General features: G+C 41.4%; 1 protein-coding gene across 4 annotated transcripts in view; it reads left to right on the top strand.

Annotated features, from left to right (window-relative positions):
- Pico (pico) overlaps positions 1 to 24,028 on the top strand; it is an 88,412-nt gene that overhangs the window by 31,216 nt on the left and 33,168 nt on the right. Inside the window, exon 1 of one of the 4 annotated variants that reach the window (XM_064135823.1) lies at positions 7,856 to 9,232. The exons of 2 other annotated variants lie outside the window; for them this stretch is intronic. In XM_064135823.1, the coding sequence (XP_063991893.1) occupies positions 9,065 to 9,232 (168 nt within the window). In that variant the 5' untranslated portion in view covers positions 7,856 to 9,064. Of the gene's footprint in view, positions 1 to 7,855; positions 9,233 to 15,662; positions 16,346 to 24,028 lie in introns of those variants that run through there. One more of the 4 variants, XM_064135825.1, reaches the window with a different exon arrangement.

Raw genomic sequence — 24,028 nt, 5'->3', positions numbered from 1 at the left:
ATTTGCTCTCAATGGTGCTCGCAATAGTTCTCTTGTGAATAATTTGTTATTCATCGCACAACAGTCACCAGGAAACCGACTATTCGCTACGATTGACAGGGGAAGGGTTTATATCACGTTTCAAATTCTCTGGAGCTCGATGTGGAATATCACGGCAGTGAGTTTTCCGGTGGTCTATGAGTCACTAGTTGAACGATAGAAATAGTCTATTGACATGAAAGGGAGGCTCTATTCAAGCGATCGTTGCGATTCGCAACGATAACTTGATTTAATTTGGGGAGAATGTCAATTAAGAAGTTATTTCGTCTAGATAAATTCGAAAAATAAATATTCCGAAGATCTTTCGATGATTCCTGTGAGAATTTCGGAACGATCATCGAAAGTCGAGAATTTTCCAATACTTCGATATCTATTATCGCGAATTATCTTACACCTGGAATTCACATTTTCAACATTGATAAGAAATGAATTCAAAGAGTTTCTTGTGAGGGAGTCAGTACAGAATTATTTATCCTTACTCTGACAGTTTATTGACACAACTAGGGAGAGAGCGTTATCGATTCGGATGCCGTTGCGATTTATCTCGCACCTGGAATTCACATATTGAATGATGATAAGGACATTAGGGACTTTATTTTGCGGGAAATAATAGCGACGCGATAGACTAATTCGGTTTATCAATTGAGGGGTGAGAAGGTGTTGGATTGATACACTTTTTGACGATAATAAATGGCTGAAGGGTGACGGAGAGGCCCTTGGACTTGCACTTGGCACACGGACGGAGGTCGGTCAAGGCGGCTCTTGCAGATCGATAACCTGGCAACTCGGAACGGATAACGCTGGTCGCTGACCTCGCTGTACCTCTGTCTCTCTCAATTTCCATTGTCAATTCCATTCCCGGTAATTGTTGGGCAAAATTCACTCTCTTCGATTTACTCAATTCGATACATTTTACGATCGAAATGTTTGAGGTGGACAACGGACGTGCTGAACACAGTGTGTTGCACAATCAGTGAGAGACACTTTAGGTGAATCGTTGATCCGTTGAATCCGGAGAGAATTGTTCTTTCACAAAAGATTGGTCACTTGTCCTTATGAAAGGGAGGAGGGGAAAAAATCTGCTTTGAATTCTTGTCAGGAGTGTTCTGATCTTTCTTTGGTTACAATATTTTTATTTCCTGGCTTTCATCAACATTAAATCAACACGGGCCTGGTAAATTTGATCACATCGGTCTATCGAGAGGTGTTTGTTAATGAGTTATGCAACACGATCGTTTAATTCATACGTTTTGGCGAACTGAGAATGGAAATTTCATTCCTGCTATCTCTTTCACACGCCAGACTTTAATAAACCACTGGCACGCAATTTTCGAGAGTGCATTTCGCCCGAGAATTATGCACTGGTCATGATGTGATAGCAATCAAGATGTTCATTGCGAGTAATCGTGGATTTCTTTTTTAATTTTGTTCACCAGTGATTTTTTTTTTTGTTTGCTTTCCTGAGGGAAAGGGCATCGATCGTTCATTCAGCCGGTCGTGATAATTTAATCGCTCCTCGTCTCGTACAATATTGACTCGGCTACGCTGAATTTCATGAGCCGTTGAAATTCTTTATCTGAGTTTACATATTCTGTAAATCTAGCCCCGGTGATTGTTGTTTTCGGGAAGTTTATCGATTCTCAAAGACCGAATTTATAATTTTTCAAACTTTCCAGTCACTCATTCTCGGAAGTGTCTCATTTCTTTGCCTTGAACTTTAAATCGACTAAACATTTTTCATTTTGTCTTTGTTTATAACTGTCATTGTTGAAATGGACTTGTCGTTGCGGGCGCCATCTGTCCTGGAATAGCCGAAGTGGTCGTTACCGTCGCTGGTAAACTCACTAAATTTTTTTTAACCGCTGTTTTACCGACGAATGGCCAGACATTTCTGTCTTATCGCGGAAAGCAGAGTTCGAATGATTTCCGTGGTACCAGAGATTATAGGAGAGATTGTTCACCCTTGTGAAGTGCAACCGCAACAGTTCGTAGCGGTGGCGTATGAACTACGATGGTGAACGTGGCTGTTGGTAAGCCATTACCCCCATTTTCTACTCTGAAAATAATAATTTTCAATTTTTCTACAACTGGTGAGCACGTCGGCAGGTTTATCTCCCCTATAAATAACCACTTCCATCCTCCCACCGCATCAGACTGATTGATCGAATAATATCAAACACTCCATAAAATTCCCCTCAAGTCTAAATTAAAAATAACCAGATAACTGACTCAATTACGCCCAATAAAAATAAATAAAAAAACTCGCTTATAATTTCTCGGAGCTGCAATGATTGATAGGTCCCATACATTCCATTAATAATTGAAAGGTAAAAGCCTCCAATCTCCTTTGTCCATCATTTCGTGTCCCAATCAAAATGCTCTCTAACCACTCCATATCAAGACAATCATAATCCCCCGCATGACAGATGATGAATGAAGAAAACGACTGTTACATTGAGTCGTCCCTCACTCACCCAAATTTCCGGCATAAACATTCTCTATCGGTATGCGGGCTTTGCATATCCTCTTCTCGTATCTCAAACACGCGAGGCACTTCTCAGCATTGCAATTGTCTCTACAACAATCGTCTTTATTCCATCATCCAACTGCTCGCTAATTTCAAAAAATATTATTTGGACTCGTTAGGGCTGCACGCGAGAGCGAGACTGGTATCGCTCTCGTTTCGTATCCAAACCTCGAAATGAGACAAAGAAAAGACTGCAATTAATTTTGGAGAGGAGACCTGGATTTATTTTTTGTGATGTCTCGTGTACAACTCTAGGACTTGTTTTTCCAGAAATTTTTGGCTAATTAACCGTTTATCCACTTATATTTCGGCGTTGAGTGATGTGCTATCGTTTCGCATGTCTCGGTTTGGCTCATCAGATAGCATGAAACCTTAGGGAAAAAAATATATAAGGGAGGAAAATGGAAAGAAAAGAACTGCTCGAGTGGACTGATGTACACGTGCCCCATCAGACCAGCAGCTGCACTTTTAGGCGTCTCTTGTGTCCTTGTTTCCTTCCATCCTCCGGAGTAACGCGATACTCGCTTCCGTGTTGAGGGATACACCAATGGCTCGACGTGAAAAAATAATTGATGTACGATTATCTCGTGGGGTGACGTAATTAGGGAGAATCGGGGATAATTGCGGAATTATTGGTGGTGGTGAATCGATCAGTGGTCAATACTTGTGGAGATTGTTGGGTGAAAATTAATTGGGATATTTGTGTCAGGAGTGCTTAAGGCTCAAGGCTATTTGGCCATTCGCTCATGTCAATTTCACTGATGATAATCTTCAAGTTGAAGTCTGGATTTAATTGAGATGACAAAAAAAAATCGGACGAAAATCATTGTATCATAATTTATCATTAAGTTGGTCAGCGATTGCTGATTGGTTTACAATTGCGAAGACGTGGAATTTAACTTTTTTCACACCATAATTTTTTCAATGTAGCACTCTCCTCACTCACACATTTTTTTGTAGTTGGAAAGTATCAAACACAGAATTTGGTAATAGAAAATTAATTATACTTTATTGTATTAATTTTTCATGAGCACGTACAAGAGCCCATCAAATTCATTCTGTTAATCCCCCACAAAAACCGTAACAGCTTTACTGTTCATTCTCTTCAGGCTGTTATCCTAGCTCAGCAGAGCCTGCCATGAGGAACATTAAACTTAATGATGCCACGTGTGCCTGAGCACCATTTTGCCAAACCCGAACGAACCCTTTGCTTAACTGCCCATTTTATTCCTCGTACACGAAAATCTTCTTGATAGTGAATTTCTAATTGGAAATATGAATCTTGACGGAATATTGACCCTGGGGTTCCAACAGAAGTTTTGTTCGATGCTCGAAACTGAGTACCTTCGAGATGATGGGGGTTGGAGGGGGCGGGGGAGGAAGGGAGGAACACACTTATCTTGAGGAGAAATCGGCCACGCGTTTCTGGGTGCCATCTGTTGCACTTTTGTCTCCGTTTTTGGGCGCGTGGGTATGAAAACATCCCCTTGAGTGTACGCCCTTAAGGTTCCCCCATAAAAAGCGATATATACATATATATCTTTCAAAAAGGGAATAGTCCGTCCACTCCTAGTGACATTTAATCCCGCGAAAATTCGCGAAAAAAATCGCGGTAGGAAAGGGGGTGCCCTCGATGGCCTTCGAGGAAAGTCCCACCCTCTTCATCCACGAATTATCGAAACTCGTTCTTATTCGATTTTATTCTGGTGAGGCTGAGACGAGAGAAGCTGCGTACATAGAAAATAAATGCAGCAGCTGTCCCTCGGTGGCCAGCACGTGTTCCATCCTGAGGCAGGTGGTTGGCGTCGTTAAGCAATCGCCTCCCCCTCACGCGCTGAGATTTCCTTGTGCTCTCGAAAACTCGAAAAAAAAGAATGAGCAAGAGGGCCATTGTAAAAGATAAAATGGTATACGAATAAGGTGGAATCGAAAATACATAGTAAAAATTACACGTGTTGGGAAGCTAGAGATAAATAAATGGAGGTAGGAAAATAGACCAACTCTCTCGATCCCTCTGCCTTTGGGGATTTTTTTTTGTCAGTATCAAAGAAGGACGAGAAGTTACGAGGAGCAGGTGATGGCCCTAACGATCGTGACCGGTTTTCTGCAAGTCGACGGGCCTGTACAGCAGTTTACTGCTGGTTAATAAGTCGTAATAAGAACTACAGTGGACGTTCAATCCGGCGATAAATCTCGCGAATTGAATATAAAATTACGGGGGAAAATGATATGAGCAGTGTGGACACAGCAGCTGTTGGTTTGCTTGGGGAACAACAGATTTGTGTCATTTTTGGGTGATCGGTACAGAGATTGACACATCATACCATTACATTAATGAAAATATTGATAGTCCTCGATTTTTATTCATTTTATTTCTTCTATTGATCTTCAGCAAATGAGTGACATTAGAGAGGGAATTGCCAACATAATTTTTAATTGTTCTCTGATATATTAAGAAGTAATAAGAATGAGGGAGGCAAAATTGAAGACTGAGGTTTTTAATTAAATATTGACAATATTCGATTAAATCGGAGTATGTCAAGAATGGCCAGTGGATAGAATGGACAATGGTAGTGAAATTCAATCATGATTTAACTTCTTCAGTATCAGGTACTCATAAAACTTTTTGTTCTCAAGATCCAGTAATTAGTGAGCAATTAAATAACCGTAGCGAGCAGGTGTTCCTCAATCTCTGACTTTAAATCTCCCAGTTCTGCATTTCTTTTAATTAAACGAAACATTCCCCTTGATTTTTATTTCTGCATAAAAGGGGAAAGTGTATTATAATTGTTTCCAAATATTTTTTCATCGTCGCTCCGGGGGGCGACGTAAATATTCCGGAAAAATTTCGTTACACTTGATAATACATAACATATTGTATATCATATACAATATACAATATATTTCACCCCGTGTGGATGACTTGTGAGTAATTTACAAAAAATAAGACGAGTGCGATGAAGGGACGGGTTTTTTTCACTTCTTCGTACGGTAAATCAGAACGTGGACACTCTGGCCATCTACTCTTGAGGGTATAGGTAGTGTAAGCAGCAACAGTTGGCGATGAGAAAACATCTGTCGCTTCCAAACGCATGCGTATACCTGCCAGGTTAAAACCTGCGGTACAGGGATTCTCAATTTTTATGAATAGTCTTTTGAAGGGCCACGGTATTGAATTCCAATAATTCATTTCCATTGGGGGGAGAAAAATTGTTATCAAGCTCGAGTTCGAGCTCGAGTCATTCCACCGGTGGTTGAATAATCCCTTGTGTTTTCATGAGAAAGAAGTTCATTCTCATGATTTCTCAATAATCCTCACTCCCCACCCTAAAATTTCCCATTAGGTCAATGCCGGGGGAGCCCAGAACTATCTCAGTAACCACACGTGCCGTGTATGGATGTGACGGAGCACATTTACGAGGCTCTAACGATGCGGTTATCTTTCAAATGGTCGTTCCCTTGGGCTCCCGTGACGGTAATCGAAACATATGCCATCCATCTCTCCACCTTGGCCTCTCCAAACATCTTTATAAATCAAAACAACATTCGTGGCGTTCCATAAAGCCAACTCCATCACTCAGCGATTTACGACGAGTTCCCAGGTACGAAAAGCCACTGGTGATGATGAAAACAGCCCTTAAAACGGAATAATAGGCTGGAGTCAATCAATCCAACATATCGTTTTGGTTGGCTCTCCTCGCTGATTTTTTCCGATTGAAAAACAAAAATCGTGATAGAAAAAATCATTGGCAAATTAATGGAGAGACAGGTAATTGATAGATTCGATTTGTACCCCCGGGGGATGGGGGCAAATTGGTGATTCGAGCTGCGGGGATGCAGGTGACTCAGACGGGAAATTATATGCGAGCCATCAATTACAGGGGGTGACTTGGAGTTGCTCTTATACCCCCTCGTTACCACTCGCTTTTGATGCAAATGGCGACTCGGTCACCTAAACTTTGTATTACTCACAACCAACTGTCGCTTGTGTTCTCATTATTTCTTTTTTCATTCGCGCTCCTTTCAACATTCATAAAAGGAAGTATTTGTGAGGGAGTGACGAAAGAGTAGAGTAATTTTTTCGCTTCTTCAGAATGTTGCATACGTGGACTTCTTTTGTTCGATTGGTGGACTTTTTTTTTTTGTTTATTTATTCGGTGATTGGACGATTGGACGATACTTTCTCAAAAAACCTTAAAAAATCAGTGGACCTGGGTAATAACACGAAATGTCGAGAAATATTTCAGAAATTCATTCCAATAATTCAGTGTATCAATTGTTTATGTCTTTTAGGAAATTCATTTACTTTTCAATATTTATTCACATTCTATGCAAATATCGAGTTTATTGTTCCGTGTTTAAACCTTACGAACAGGAAAAAGTTGTAGAATTTTCCGACTCTCGAGGTATTTGATGACATAACACTGGGTATAAATCAACGGTAAACGTTTAAGAAAAACTTGTCAAGGACAAACAAGTATTTATTATTAATTAGGGAAAAGGAGAGACTGCACAGACCATCGAGATGGTATTTGAAAGGAGTAGGTACGTCCTTGGGTTGCATATACTCGGACTTAACAAAAGATGGGCGCGATTTTTAATGTTTTCTGTGGGGCAATTAAAAAAGTAGATTCACTTAAACCGCTGAATTGCACTCATTACTCTCGGCTTTTGCTGTAATTACAGAATTCATGAGCAATTGTTGAAGAGGCAAGTTCGCTCCCAGGTGTGTAAATATATTGCACTTGAATTGTTGTCTTTGCTTAGATGAAAAAAAATTGCTCATTACGTGGTAAAAACTCGGGGAAGATAAATTTTTTTGAATAATCAGACGAAAAGAAAGGATTTATCTCCGTGAATTGCGAAGTAGTTATTTCCGGACGTGTTCAGACATTTTTAGAAGGAAAATCGTGATGGGGACTGGGAAATTTCACTTTATTCGTTTATACATGATATATTATGTATAATATATTATGTAACATACATCATATCATTTATATAATATACTATATATAATAAATTATGAAAAATAACCAAAAGTCAGTTGAATCCAGTGTTTCCATTGTGAAAACTGGCAAAGTACTCGGATAACCTCAATCCGATCGCACTCGTACGGATGGAAAAGCCAGAAATCAATCAAAAACCCCCTCACCCAGGTATCGAGTGCATAAAACCCGATTTTGAGAGACACTGTATCCGCTGTGGTTTCTGCCACGCGACCGGGTGTTGTTGAAATCAACGTGGTGGGGCTCCTTCGGCCACTATAACCGTGAAGGCATAAGCCTTCAGTCGACTCTCGACTCTCACAGCGTCGAGTCTTGAGGACCGTTTAATTGTCCATTGACAAAATTCCACCTCATCCCCCCTCTCTCCAATTCCAAAATACCATAAACCGATATCATTAATCAATGAAATAGCCCATCAAACAGGTGAATTAATTCCTCCGAGTGTTGAGATCCCCGTTTCAGGGGAGAGGGTCAAAGGTCGGGAAGCGGACGCTCGGCGCGACGAGGGTGTGTCGTCCTCGGTTACGTTGCGCCCGAGCGTGAAGAGGTGATTCAGTGTGATTGGAGGGTCAGGGACTCCAGAGTTCATGGTGATTCATTTTTTTTTTTAATTTAACGAGACCAGTCTCGCAAATCTGCACACATTCACACCAGCACTGGAACCTCATGACTATTTTTATTAAGTGGAATAATAATTAGCGAAGTCATTAGGGATGGATTGAGTGGTATTTTCCAGCGGGGAAAAAAAATTGATCCAGATGCGGTGAAGACACTGACGGTAGTCGGAGGATTAAATTTTTTTTTTATTGGAGTCGGAGGATTTGTGCGGTTATTATTCACCCGATCGAAGTGTTCAATCAGCGTTGATCAGCAGAATTGATCGGTTGGGTCGATAACCCGGTCGCCCTGGTTGGTCTTATCGACCGCGGGATTCAACGACTTCCAGTCGATTTCGAGACCGCGATCGACCTGGCGGAGGGAACTCCGGAATATTTTTCTGAATAAATTCAATGAATTCAATCATCAATACGTGACACTGGATGTGGGGGAATTGCAGTGAATTTAACTGAATTGAAATTTGAATGGAGATCGGAGGGATACGATTGAAAAATAAGAGACTCGATGGAGGAACAGTGGAGGGAGGTGAAGTAAACAGATGCAGGAATTCCGGTGCTGGCGCCATTGGGACCCGTAGAAAGGAGAGAGAACTCGGGCGAAGGAGAACGACCTGGGGACACGATATAAAATGAGAGAAAAATAAATGAAAAACCGGGAAACACGATGAGATGTTAGTGAAACAAGCGGTCGACTCGTACAACTGCACTTCGATGAATTTTAACCGCTGACTCGATTTATTTTTACAACAAGAGACCGTTCGAGTTCTTGGGGTCGTTTGGGAGGTGTTATTGTAGTGGTGGTGGAACTGGAGAACGATTTTTTGCGACGAGATCGTGAGGATTTTGCATTTTTTGGGGAGTTTGGGGTTGCAATCATGCTTTGCGGCTCGTTCAGAAGGAAAAAGGGGAGTTCTGGAGATGAGTATCGACTGGTCAGGTCCTGTGGTCCTGTCAGGATACTGCCGCAGAGAGAGGGCTCCCAGGGCTGCGGCAGGAGGAAGGAGAGGGGTGCAAAACATGGCGGTACGGAGGCTCTTCCTACGGTGAGGATTTTTTATTTTTAGGGTGCGGGGAGCGACTTAATCAGTCTGATGTTCCAAATATTGTTTCGAAAATCTCGGGTATTCATTATTTTATCTTAACCTAATTAAGAATCATTATCAGATGTATACCATCTGACACCTCGACTAATTTATTGACACCTCCATTAATGAGCCTGATATTGAGGTGCTGATCAATAGTCAATTAATTTTCAATTACTCTAAAATTTAATCGCTTTTGAATGTCCCCAATTCCACGCCGCAAAGACTCCTAATTCTTGAATTCAATTGAATTATTAGTTTCTTTATTACAAATGTGATTTTACCGGGTTCAGGTGTCACTGATAATAACAGTGAATTGGATTTAAAGGAACTAAATCAATATTTTCAGAAATTTCATTTGAAATGCCCATAAATTATGAAAAGGACTTTATATTTCGATTCGCAAAAATTACTTTGTAGAATTATCCATGTTCTCGCGAGGCTAAATTTTATTCCAGTTCCCTCGTATTTTCGGTCTAAATCTGGCGTCGTGGACGGGTCCCTGAGATTTGCAGAAGCGAGACGAAACCCGCGAGGTAAACCGAGGGGGATAAAACGGGTAGAGGGGTCCGGATGGAGTTTGCGGGTACACCGTTGTGGGTTTCTGATGTTGCTCTTCCCCTGACCGCCAAGAGACGAACCATATAAGGCCTCTCGGGTTGTTCGGGTTCCATTAGACGAAGTCCTTTGTTGTATCTTTCCCAATTTTTTTTTATTTAATTTTATTTTCACGAGGGAATTTTTACTCCGACATTTTTTTTATCCTTATTCTACCCACTTTATTTTTACCTCCAAAGGGACTCGACGGCGCTTCTATTTTTATTCTATTTTTTATTCAACTTTCGTCGGCAGATATTTGGGTCAAAGACGGCAAAAGGATTTTTATTTATTTTATTTATCGTTCACTCGTAGAATCGTATTTTCTAAGAATTATGAGATCATAACGAGGGCAATCCTCGTCTTGCCTTAGGCTCTGAAACCCCTGTATTCAACTGGCGACAAAATTTTCAGAGTTTTGTGGCTCTCAACGAGCCTTCGCGAATAATACGAGGTGAGACAAGCCGCTCTACTCTCGCAGCAAATTGTGTACCAGGCCTCTTTGTTCACTGCCTTTTTTTTTCTTTCAACTCTTCTCGCTTCCCTTTCGTGCGATTCGCTCGGGGGCTCCCTCATCGCGAATATCTCCACGCATTCCTACACTGGACTCGTGCGACCATCGACTCCTTGTTTCCATTTTTTTTTCCTTGCGGAATCCACGTGGCTTTCAAGGTCTGATGAATACAGGAAAAATTTCATTTCAAAGGCGAAATTAGTTTTTTTTTATTCCAATAGTGATAATTAAATCGGGTTTTTAATTGAGTAGTTTGAAGAAAGTCGAGGGTTTAGGGGACATTATATTTAAAATTATTAAATAATTATAGCCTTTCAATTTTATCAATGAAAAAATATATAGAATTGTATCTCTCGCATTGAAATATGTGCCATCATTTCTCCACAATCGTTTGCCCAATTTTCTCCGCAATTTATTCCCCTAAAAGTGACAAACTCCTCCAAATAGCCTCCAACACTTTAGCGGCAGCACTTAGTCCATTTTTTAAGTGTTGAACGGTCATTACGAGCAATTACAAGACACCGCTCTTACCCTCCAACACAGTGAAACCCGGTATTTTGTACCAGCCGATTCTAGCGTTACAAATTACCCGAATGACTAGTGATCCGAGTTTTAAACTCCGTACAGTGCATGGACGATTGAAACGAATTGCTCTGGTCGTGCGAAATAGCACGATAGTCATCTTTCTGTTCAATGAATTATCCTCGCCTTCTGTCTACTGCAACACGTGCAGCATCACTCTTAGACCCTTATGTTCAGCGAATCATCCGATCATTTCCGTGAATTCAATGCACAGCGAAAAATTCATTAAAAATACAACATGATTTTAATTATATTAAATTTGACTTTGAATTCTAGTAAATTTTACCTTTTTGAAAATAATTACTTTATTTTTACTGATTATTTCTCTTCGCGATTGCGTTGTGATAGTAGCAGTGAGATTGGCGGAGATCAACGAGTCTAATAACGCACCGAATTGTCCGGACTTGAGTGCTCGGGTTAACGAGAGTTTATAACTATGTACCATTCGATAACTAGATCGTTGAACTTTGTTATGGGACTGTTGGCTTGAGATTCGTAGCAATTTCGCGGCTATTCGATTCTCATCAGCAGAAGTATCTTTTAATGGGAAATTAATTTGTGATGGACAGTGAAGAAGAGAATGGGAACGAGATTATTTTGATACATTTTGTGGGTCGCGAACCCCTTCCATTTGTAAAATTCCCCTCATTTTTATTCCCCAACAAACCATTGTCCTTCGTTTGTCGACGACAAAGTGAATCCTGTACCTCTTCATCTCTTCCATAATCTACCATTTTATCTCGACTTGGCTGTTTCCTCCAGCAATAGTTTCCTCTCACTTCCTCGACAAAGTGAATCTCCAGGGTATACCAATGTGCCATTCGTTTTGTCGGTAGGCGGTCAAACACTGCGGGGGGGCGACTAGCCACCGGGTGAGAGAAAGTGTTCGAACTCTAGTCCAAAATTTTAACTAAAACAGCGAGATTGTACCTTGCGACAAGATTTCCCTGGGTAGAAAATTAGCCGGGGTTATGTTGATGAGAAAAAAAACTCATACGCAGTTCAGAAGACGAGTAAAGAGAGACTGGGATGGGGGGAAGGGGGATCTGGGGAGAATAGGTTGGTGCATTAAATTCAAACGGGCCGCGACCCCGTCTCTAAACGCTACAACGAGAACGTTGTATATAAAACGAGAGCTTCCATGCGGGTGTTATACAACAGAAAAGAGCTATTTCATGCGCCTCCGCTGCATTACATCGCTCAAGACACTCTACGTACGCAAACGATTATGGTGCACTGAAACGCAAAACCAGAAAAAGTAAAAAAGACAGAATTTAAAAAGAAAAAGATTTTTTTTTCGTTGATTTATCTATTTTTTTTTTCACTTGGTGGAGAGACAGTCACCCGTGTGAGAATTGTTATTGCTCTTGGTGGTTCACGTACTGTGGAATATTCCCGCTATTCATGCATTAATCTCGCGGTTTATCTCCACGAAATGCCCAAGTGGGTGTTTATGCACTCTAAACACTCCTCAAATTCATGGACTGAGCTTTGCTGCAAATGCGGAGAGAGATTTCGGGCTCGAGCTGCATCAGATAAATTGGGACAATTTATTTTGAGCGTCCCTTGTAGTTTCCGTAGCACGACAAATCATTAGGCGAGACGACATGAGTTTAGAAGTCATTAATTGCTATTTTTGATTTGCTCATTTGAACAGGACAGAATAAACTGTATATTCCCCTTTCCGATATATTTGATTTTATGGGGAATTCAGAAATTTGATTTTACACCTCAGCAAATATCAAATCCCCTCATCCCCTGTGAATAACAGTCGCGTGCATCCGTCGTTTTGAGAATGGTAAAGAGCTTTGAAAGCCCGATAAAAACAGTTAGTACTTGCGGTCTCTGGGTATAGCCAGAGTTAGGAGCAACAGCCGTTGGCCAATAGGGCCATTTGCATATCGCCAAGTATCCGAGATTACGGCGTTGAGCGCTCTTAATTGGCAGACTCCAGCCCCATACCCTCCCTCAACCCATCCGTGCATCCATGACGATAACCCATAAACACGTTTGGGATGTGCCCAGTGCGCCCTTGACTCTGTATATCTCTGGTACCCTGGTCATTACGTGGGAAAACCGTTGCACCGTGAATCGCCTATTGGATATTTATGTACAGGGGATATGAGATCATAAATCACTGAACAATACTATAATTCGATTTTCACCATTGAAAAATTAAATCATTGAGAGATATGAGTTGCAGCGTTTTCTGATTAAAAAATTTGCTAAAAAAATTCCAATCAGAATCGGATATTTATTTAGTAGTATATGTTGAATACACGCTGAACAGGACAGACAATATTATCAACAATAAATAAAAATTACTTATTCTCAAGTTTTACCCACGATTATCACATGGCATGATCTAGCCGCACAGTCAGCCACAATCTTTCGTAACTCACCCATTCACTTCCGGTCTGATAAAGTCCACGAACTAGTTACCTAGTCGTACGATAAAACTTGCAATCGAGTGCATTTAGCTGTGGTGTAAACATCATGTGTTGTTTGGTCTTTGTTTTCTGCTGTTGACTCCGGAGAAATGCCGTCATTATCATGACGACAATAATTTGTGCCATTATTACATTCATTATGCGCGAGGCGGTGAGGAGGAGGAGGAGGGGGGGGGGCGAATTACTGATTTGTCAATCTAGATTGGCGTGACTCCATTTGCATTCTGTTGGCTTTGCAGAAATGCAAGATATTTCGAAATTGCTGAGGGGCTACATTCGCATTTTCCGGGTTTTATGACATATTTAGGAATTGCATCGAGGACAGTCTAATAACAATGATTTTCAAACGCACAATGCTGAGGAAATAATAACATTCCACCAATTAATGATTCTGTCACGATATCCAGTTCTCTTTATACCCAATCTGATGGAAAATGGGGTTCGAGTCCATCATTTTCCAACAGTCCAAACGCTAAATCAATTAACTTCGGCCACCCACACCAAGTCAAATGACATTTGATTTCGCATGAGTATTTGGATGTGTTGAAATCACATACGAGAAACGTTTCACCGAAGAGGCACACGTTTGTAGCATATTGGTGGGTTGCGCATGGGTTGCCATGGGCAACGCATTTGCCAACGTAGCATCTCACTCGTGGATCCCTTTAGCCATTCGTCTCTGCCCTTGTGCAACCGGGAAAAGAGAGAGGGAGAGAGAGTCAGTAGTTCTACCCTTGAATTATCAGCCTCAACTGTTGTTCTCTCTTTTCACGTCGTGGCCTTCCGTCAACTGTACATCCCCCACCAATGTATATAACCAGTTAGTCCCGAGGGCACCCAACTCAGGGATGTATCACCCGGTATTTCATTAGAGGCAGCCACGCGTGACCCCGAAATATTGCCCCAACCCCCTTCCCTCCCTGTTCTTGGTTTGGAACTCTACTGCATTTTATTTTTTTATCATTTCAAACAATGTATATAACAATAGATAATCTGTTTTTCGTGGAGTATTTTTGGTGGATTCAGTGGAGAACGGCCTTGGGAGGAAGGGGTGCAGAGAAATTTGTGAGGTGGAATTTACAATATCATTGATAGCATTTCTGGCGCCAGGAGATTTGCATAAAAAATTTATAGACCCATTTTCAAGCGAATCTGATGAGCTATGAAAAAATTGCAATAAATTTTTCGCCTAAACCTCTCAACAACCGAGACATTCGTTGAATATCTCTTTATTTGACTTCACGTATCGAATCAACCCCATCGAATAAAGCTAAAAAAATACGAGGTGATAAAAACCACAAGAGAAAGGTGTTCCCCGTGCTGCAGTGCGATAACAATCGATACCAACTGCAACTTTATTTCCAGTTCAGAGGGAATTCAATTCAGCAGAGGACTAGAAAAGAAAAACAAGGGACTCGCCCAAATTAACTTAAATGTGCGATAAAAAAAAGCGAGTACAAGTCCTGAAACTTTGGGACAACTGACAGAAAAAATTGGTTTCATTGAGGGAATTGTACTTCAATCAATTATGATTTAGACGTGAAATCTAACGGAACAAATCCATCAAAAATTAATAATTGCAGGAGATACCAACTCACGGGAATGAAAAAAAAATCGATTAATCCCACCACCTCGATATTTCGCTACGATACAATAATTCTACACATTTCCCTTCACTAACATGTATTACCATTCAAATCCCATCGTTCTCCACTTCCCCAAATCCCAACTCCCCCCCAAAACAAAAATTCACCCCCGGAATCACCCCCAACACACCTCCCTAATTACTCCCAGTCGATCCGTCAGTGCAATCGATCATTAATCCCCCTATTCTTTCGAATCCCTTTCGACACACGCATAGACAACCAGCCAAAGGGGAATCCCGCTGTCTCGTTACCCCCAAAACTCCACCCCCTCTCCCTCCTTGCCGTCTGGAAGGATCGTCCCTGAGCCCAATGCCCCCGTCCACCAGCGGAAGAGAGAAAGAAATCAGCGTAAAAAAAATAGAAAAACCAGCGCTGCTGCCAGGGAAAGGGGGGTGGGGAAGCCACGATGATGGGGGGGGGGAGGGGGACGGTGATATATCAGCGAGAGGAGGACAGGCATAAAAAGCCAACCGAAAATTAAAGAAAGAGGTCCTATCCTCGCACGCCCCCGCGTGTTCTCTCCATCTTCCCCTCATCCCACCCCTCTATTTCTCCCCCTTCCACTTTTGTCGTACGCTTTGTCATTCCCCCTTCCTCTTTTCTGTCCCGCACGTTCCAACTGCGTGTGCCGGGTTTTGTACGCGGAGCAGCCGTTGCTTTCCGGCCGGCTACTCCGAGCCATCCTCCATCGCTATAGTCCAACTTCCAGCATTCCCCGTTTGTCCGCAGTTGCAGCTGCACCGCATCGAATACATCTCTCATAAAGTTGTTCATCGTGCGCGCGGGGGAAAAATATTTATTTGAATTTTCCGATGATTTTTTTATCGGCCGGAAATATTTTTCACAATACGTTGTGTCGCTGATTAATTTTGTGCGGAACGTGCTGGTTTTGAGGGCCTTTTTTTTGATACGTTGAAGTTTGTGATGGTGAATTTGTTTGTGATTCAATTGAGAGCTGATTGAATTGACAGGAATTAAGGGTTAAGGGAGTGGTGTAGAAATTATTCTGACGTTTAGCGGTGAATGTTGGGATATCGATCGGTTGTTGTCGATCGGTGGATTTTACGAGCGAGTGTTGAGGTGGTCAATATGACAATTTTAATTTGTGTTCGGTGGTGAAGTACTCACGTTACGGGAATTTATTTGGTTAATTTTGGGGTAAAACGATTTGAGAATGGATTGGATGAGACGTCAGGACGTTAAAGAGTCGCCGGAAGTAGCTGTGACACCGGATGAGAGTGACGATTGTTACTTCGAGGAGGATGGCTCTATCGACGAGGGCATGGTACGTGACATGACTCGATGCATGCTTCATTTCACATGTTATTAATGGCTCTACGTCCGTGGAAATTGAATATTTTTGGTTCGTTGTTGCGTAGAAGTTGGGATGAGGGTGGAGGTAATACCGTTTGAAAAATATTTTCTTCTCTCGAAAATGTCAATCTTTGGCATAATGTTTGGTGTCTGAGGGTTCGTTGATAAAGTTCTTTCTGGATGTGTCAGGGATTTTCACCGGGTTATCTCGGTATAACGTTCCCTGGATAAAGGAACGTCTGAGGAGCACTCAATCTTTGTCTTATCGTACTCGGCCTTTTCCTTGGAACTACGGCCATGTGGCTACCGGATATAGTCGGTCACAAATCTCACCGGCAAAAAGGGAATCGCCATTCGTTATTCGTGTTTATGGACAAAGAGTCGTACGGAGCTGGTTAAATTAGTCATATGAACTTGATGAACTCCCTGAAAATGTTCTCTCATTAGTTGAACACTTATCGTCACACCTTCGCTTGTACTGTTTATCACAGGGATATCCCTTGATGAAAAATTAGCTCATTGTCGACTCCTTGAATTACCCGCCTTCGCAATTACGCGCCTGCGCCACAACCCACCGCGAAGCAAAATGTTTCTCACTTATTTCTCCGGATAGAACAGAATTTGATAGAATTCAGCTCTCGGTGGGGGTGTACCATTACCTCGACGATTACACGACTATTCCAGTTGTAAAATACATTGTGTATAATGGAACGTAGAAAACATAGCAGTGAACTGTGTCCAGTTGTGGCACTCAATTCTGTCCAGTGTTTTCGTATGATAAATAGCGGCTCTCCACGTACATCACAAAATGCAATAAATACACGAACATTGGCATTAGCATATTGCGTGGTGGATGAGCTTTGAAATAAATAAATAAATAAAAAAAAAATGTCTAAACGAGTTGTTGCACCGAGTGCACATTATTTACATGAAAGTTCGCTACAGTCTCTCCCACGGATATGAGGGACAAAGAGACATAACACGAGTTTATGTATTGTTTTGAATAAATCAAAGGTACAATATCTGCATATGCTGGCATCAAAGTAGTGGTAAACACTACCATTAGCCCTGGCATTCTCCTGCACCTCCTGAAATAGCGGATAATTTTCCCTTTTTTTTTTTCAATGAAAATTCTGTTCACACGGCGAAAAATAAATTTCAGTTCATCGTGTATTCACGAGATAAGGGTGAACGCTCCTTTTCTATCTCTAGGAAAAAAAAAACGTGACAACACCGCAAGATCGTGAACCGGAGGCGCGCCAAGTTGCATGCGCGCGCATCTCTCTTCTTATCCGGTTGTATTCGGATGAATCAGCCGAGTGGCCGCCAGCTGGACCTCTAATACTTTTCTCTGAATAATTTTTGGTGCTCGAGAGAATTTTTTTTTTATGGAAATTTCAGGCCGGAACTGAAGAACGGAGTTGATTATCGCGACTTAAAAAATTCGGGAGTGTTGGACGGAGATAAATGGTTTTCCGGTTCATGGGGGAGAGACACATGCAATAATAGAATTATTCATTTATTCTCAACGTAATTTATCAACTAAATAATAGAGAAGTTCCTCTGACTCGGTTTTGGTGGTCGAAAAATATTTTTTAATTGGAAATAACTTCTCATCCCTTAGTATTCCGCCCGTTCCAGCTTTATATCGATCCTCGTATTCAATCATTTATCTCCCGCGAAGAAAAATGTAAAGAATGGTTTATACGAAGGAAAAAATGTACTGGACACATGAAAAGTGAAGGGATAGAGATAATAAATGAGGTTATTTTTCCCGACTAGTGCCCACAGCCTCAATTCTTTCTTGTTTGGTTTAATGTCTCATGATTCATATTTGACCCAGTGATTTTTCTCACTCCGTGCAGCATTGAAACAAGTTTCACGGCCTTTCAAGTAAAATTTAAGACATTTTCACTTTCTCGTTTTGGAGTTGGAATAATACATTTGTCACTGTTAGCAGTTTGCAGTATTCCACCATTATTTTATTTCGCGTTAAAACTTGGCTTGAAACTTTCTTTCGAATTTCGCGTTTTAAGGTGTTGCGTCATTATCTCGCCGATGACAACTGCAATCACTTGAGGGTTTATATTGCGGTTGTCAGGGTTAGGGCGGGAGGGTGGAGGGAGCAGGAAGAGAATGTCTGGAGGAAGGAAAATATAATTTCAATCAGGATGAATGCCCCCCGGGTGAATGAGGAGAGTGGAGGAGTCTAGGGGCGAGGGAGGGTGGGATGAGGCTGTTCATGGGGCTGTTGGATGAGTCATCGGGGCAACCCCAGTTTTACGAATGGAGTCTCTAGTCCCCACGTGTTCAGCGTGTGCTGGAGTCATCCCTCGCCCATGCGTTGACCCGGGTGAAAATCTCCATGGGTTACCCGACTGACAAGCGGCTGCCCCATGGTGATCCCGGGGTTAGGCTTTTTCTCAATGGGAGGGATGAAATGGTAAAGGACATTATCATAATTCACTTCGACACGGTAGAATACGTGACGCTGGGAAGGTATCAGAGTCGATATTATGTGATTGGCACGACTCATCGGTGACAGAACCCAATTATCGATGCAGGTAGCGGGAGCAATGACTGCGAGAAAATGGTGGAACTGTTTTGTAATTGTATTGACAGATATAAAAAAATGGAAAATGGTTTTACCGGCAATGAAAACATCCCCCTGAGGGGCTGAAAAAATATTGATTGATTTGAGGCCCAAATGAGGAGTTTTTTCATCTACAATTTAACTTTTTCTCAACTTCCTGATGGTCGAAGAATCTTCTGAAATATTTCGCACTCGTCTATGAATTTAATCTACGCTAGATTCGCATTCCATCTTTCCTCTTTCTAATTCCCATTATTTCGTAATGATATGCGGGATAACGTTGATAAAATTGCCACGAGGCTCTGCCATCTGGAAAATCATTCAAACTCCGGCGATTTACGCAAAGATGTTGAAATACGATGAGACTCGTTGGCCAAATATAATACAAAGGGAATCGGTGGGAGGGATTTATGTCTTCCGTAGATACAACACGAACACTATCTCTCGATTCAGCCCCCAATTCGTGTCTAGAGATCAGTCCATTTGATCCCCCTTTTCGTGCTCCTGATCGATAAGAACGGTGTCATTATCGCTGATCATTCACTTCATTTTGCTGCACATAATGTGTAGGTCACGTTTATTGTGCATTTGTCCTTGGGAATGGGCTCTCGACACGAGAAAACTGATGTAAGTTTCTTTCATCAGGCCATTGACCCAGAAACGGGGGAGATTTTACGAGTGACTGATGTGTAGACGAGATTTCGATGGTAATGAGCGTGTAGTTAATTATTTGGGTGACTGTAAATTCTGAGAATTTCAATTTTTCGGAGTTAATGGACGGAAAATTAATTTTTTTAATTGATGAAAATTTTTGAGAGGGTAGATGAATGATTTTCTGAGTTGAAGAGAAGAATTGGGGACAAAACGAAAAGAAATATTCAAACAAATCGCCATTTTTCCCATTTCTCATCAGTCTAATTTTCTTTTTTTTCCGAAGGAAAAATAATCTGTTGGTTTGATCTCTGTTTGACCAAAAATTCACTCTAGATGGATAGATCCCCAGCCTCCCCGGGGCTGCAAAAACCCTGAATCCTCGTCGGCGTGGGTGAGCGATTATTATTGTTCGGCGCCAGGCTGGTGGGACAGCGCAAGCTTTGACTCTCCAATGTGTGTGAGGATTTTAAAGTCCCCGTCATCTGCACAGCACCAATGAACGAATCGTTGAATACTCGTGCGAAAAAATATCAGTCTCCATTCCCAGGGCCGTCGCAAATCGCCCTCCGGCCGCCAAGGGACTCTCTGGCCCTGTGTTATGCTACAGCCATTCGACCTCTCTCTTCTCCTCGTTTCTCGCCCTGACAAAAATTTTACGAGCGAACTGAGGCACGTTTCACGCCGTTACCCACAACATTTAATAACCTCGTGGTCTTTTTGACGAGTTGAGAGGGATTCCAGAGACTCCAAAGGGACTTTATGTTCAAGGAGCTTCTGCTTATATATTTACGTACCTCCAAAGTCTTTTCTAAATATTTTTTTCCAACATTCCCACAGTTTTTGCGCAATATTTCCGAATCCAAGAGAGATATCATCATTTTTGTTATAACATTTGAGCACAAATTTTAGCACATCCTCTGATCGATTATGACTTCGAATAGTCAGATCGCTGCCGTTACTCACCTGGATTTTGAACGCGAAACCTTCTGCTGGAGTAATATAATCTCCAACTCAGCCGGTAAAACATGAATCTGCCCTGGAAAGACCGGGGAAAGCCGCTGAAACGTTTTGAGTTCGTAACGCCTGCGCCCATAAGGTCGTGGATATTTTTAGATCCTCTCACTATCCACCTCCGCATTTATTTCTTTCACTCCCCTCCTCCATTGGGTTCTCATTTATTTTCTTCTCAGTTCGAGAGGTCGTATCAAGATACACTCATCCTCCCCCCATCTCTCTTTCATCTCTCATTCGAGGAGCATTGTGGATACTATTGCGTGACGCTGAACTCGTAGTTTGGTATATATTTTTTTTCTACGGTCGTCATTTTTTATTTTAATCCAGAGCACTTTTTTTAATCCTCCGTCTCTGGGCACCTCTGAAGCATCACCTGATTAGGCCTCCCTGGAATGCCATTTGTCACGCGCTACAGAGGGTACGACGTGGGGGAAGAGGTTCTAGGGACCACACTGAGGGCAGAAACCCAACGAGGGTTTACACAGTGGCCAATTAAACTCGCCACGCGATCCTCTTAAAAAGGAGATAAAAAATGTATTTTTTAATGAAATGTTGCAACTCCAGGGCCTCGCAAAAATTTTAATTTATGAGTCGAAACACTAACGAGCTTGTACTTATATCGAGGACAAAGAGATTTTATCAGCTTCAGGTTGTTTTACGCAGAAATAAAATTTTAATGTCCTGATGAAAGTGAGATAAAAAAACATATTGAAATGATTATGAGTCAATCTATTATTGAATATTGAGCGAATTCAGTGGATGAGGTCAGGTGTCGTGCGACAGAGGGGCCCCAGAAGTGCGTCGTCAATTTTCCGCATAAAAAATTCCTTCTAAGATGAAAGAATGATTGAAAAAAATCACTTTCCCCTCTTCATCCATTTATAACAGTCACCGTACACACTGACAAAGCCCCATGAATAAATGTCGTCAGCGAGGCACGGGGAAAAAAAAACAAATCCGAAAAAAAACGAAGTACATTACGGATGTCGTCTTGCATATCTGTTATCCTGTCGTCGTCTCCTTTATACCCTCAACACAATTTCATATCTTTTTTAACGCGTGTTATATACGTCGGGGAAGTCGTTCCGGGTGCTCCTGGGGGCGAAAACGACAGCTACTAATTCCCCGTTCGTGTGTGCAAGAGAGATAAAATACTCGAGAATGGATAAGTACTCGGCGTCTGTCCGCAGATCCATTAAGAGGGGTTGGCGGACGTTTTCCATGACTTGTGTTGGTATTCAGTGCACAAAGGATACCATCGATGCACCATAAAGACTCGAGAGGATTAGAGACCTCTTTGGGAGGCACATGAGAGGCGGAGAATGTCAATCACTTTCCTTCGAGGGAGAAAAGAAAAAAATACAATTTTATCTTCATTTGCATATGACTGTCATCATGACGTGAATTCCGATCTTCATCTTTAATTAGTCGGAATTATTTCTCGGGTAAAATCAATATGACGACCTTCGTGAAGTCAAGATACATATGAGGAAAGTGAATTGAACGGAAATGCATATTTTTTCCTCATCCATTCATTGTCCCCCAGCTCAATCTCTTTCTTTCACCATTTCATCTTCTTGGTGTATCCCAAAATCCCCTTTGCGTAATCCTCGCTGCTCTTGTCATTCATACGTCCCTCGGTCTTCAGAACTCAAAGTCATGGCTCTTCACAATCTTCCTCATCTAGTCAGATTAATCGAGCAGTGACGCGTATCTCCCTCGTCTCCACGTAATCTCCCTGAACATAGTTTCATACCCAAAATACTCTATCGAACGCATTTCAGGGATGTCGACTAGACAGGATAGGCGTGAAATTCGACGGTAGTTTTCCATTTACCGTACAAATATTTTAACATTTGTGGGAGGGACACAACGGTAGACCCTTCTCTCAAGTGCCTTATTTATGTTCCAAATGTTTGGACAGTGATGCTAGGGAAGAGGTGAAAATTCCTCGGCGAGTAATTCAGGAAATTCTCGTTTTTCTATCACATATCAGATATTCAATTCATTCAGTATTAATTTAAATATTTGAATGAATATTGATTATTAAATATTCTTTCAATGTTTTCTCCCCAATTTTCGTTGATTTCTCAATCAAAAAATATGAAATATTTGTGATGCGATGGTACGATAAAAATGTTCAAGAATTCAATGGTAATTTAGATGAAAAATGCCATCACATTTGTCAACAATTCGTGGGACACGAGTTCCCGGACGGAGTGAATGCGTTAAATATCGTCTCACATATTTTCTCAAATAATTTTCAAAAATACCCGGGGTGACAGTAACAAACGTTGAAATTAACCGTGACATTGGCTTGTGTCGACTCTCGATCCATTCAAAGTCCGATAGTTTTCGGAATTTTCTTTAGGAAAAGAAAAATAATCGTTAGATCTGGGTAATCTAGTCTGTTTACTCTGCTTCTAGATAATATTTTTCTATTTTTTTTACCTTTTGCCCTGTTATTGATGGGTTTGAGATAAAAAAAATTGAAACAAAAAGGGCGCTCACAATTCTAAAAATAAACGTCACAATATTTTTTTCCTGCAGTCGAAAAACACAAAGTTACGGGGCAAAACCTCCTCACGTGTAGCCGACAATTTTACCCTGGGCATAATGCGCCCTAAAGACCGTCATTACTCGCCGTAACCATGACGCTGTCACGCGTTATTAAACCCAGCCCCGAGTCTTTTAGCTATTTTATTTGGGCTAAAATAAGAATCGACTGTTCAACCGAACTAGGAAAGAATCCCTTGAATTTTTTTCCAACAAATGTTTCCAGGAGCAAGAGAAGTTGTTCAGCAATTTTTTTATCAATTCCTCGAGCCATTGATCGGCGATTTTCCTTTCTCTGTCGAGAGAAAAACAGGAGAACTTGAGGGAAGAGTTGAGGAAATTTCTGGTTAAAATGTTCCTTTGATGATTCGAAGCCATTCAATACTCCAGCAGTGAATGAGATACGACGAACGAACTTTCATTTTACCCCTTCGTTGTTGATTAATACAACAAACCCTAGGAAAAAAGTAAAATAATAGACGAGAGCGCAATCCCCAGATGTCGCACAGCTGTCCCGGAATTCAAGACGATATCTAAACCTCCGGGTATCGGTCACTTCCGTTTTTCGGCTCTTTATTTGCTGTTTCCAAGTCTGCTCGGTTCATAAATGGCGTTGATACACAAGCAGCTGCTTGTGGAGAGGGCATTTGAGGATATAAGTCCTGACGGAAACGCTGGCAGCAAACAAACTGCGTAAACTTCTCGTGATTTTCAAATTTATTCGGCTCCACTAGAGGTAAATCGGAAAAAGACTGAAAACTTGAATTTAATATGTCTCTCACGATGTTAGAAACTGTTTGAAAGTGCAGTTAGACTGCCAGCTGAATACTTAATGTC

The sequence above is a fragment of the Diachasmimorpha longicaudata genome, chromosome 16 (assembly GCF_034640455.1).
Source record: "Diachasmimorpha longicaudata isolate KC_UGA_2023 chromosome 16, iyDiaLong2, whole genome shotgun sequence".
Classification (NCBI taxonomy): Eukaryota; Metazoa; Arthropoda; class Insecta; order Hymenoptera; family Braconidae; genus Diachasmimorpha; species Diachasmimorpha longicaudata.
Note: the sequence above shows the minus strand (reverse complement) of the source record. Positions and strands in the feature narration are given on the sequence as shown.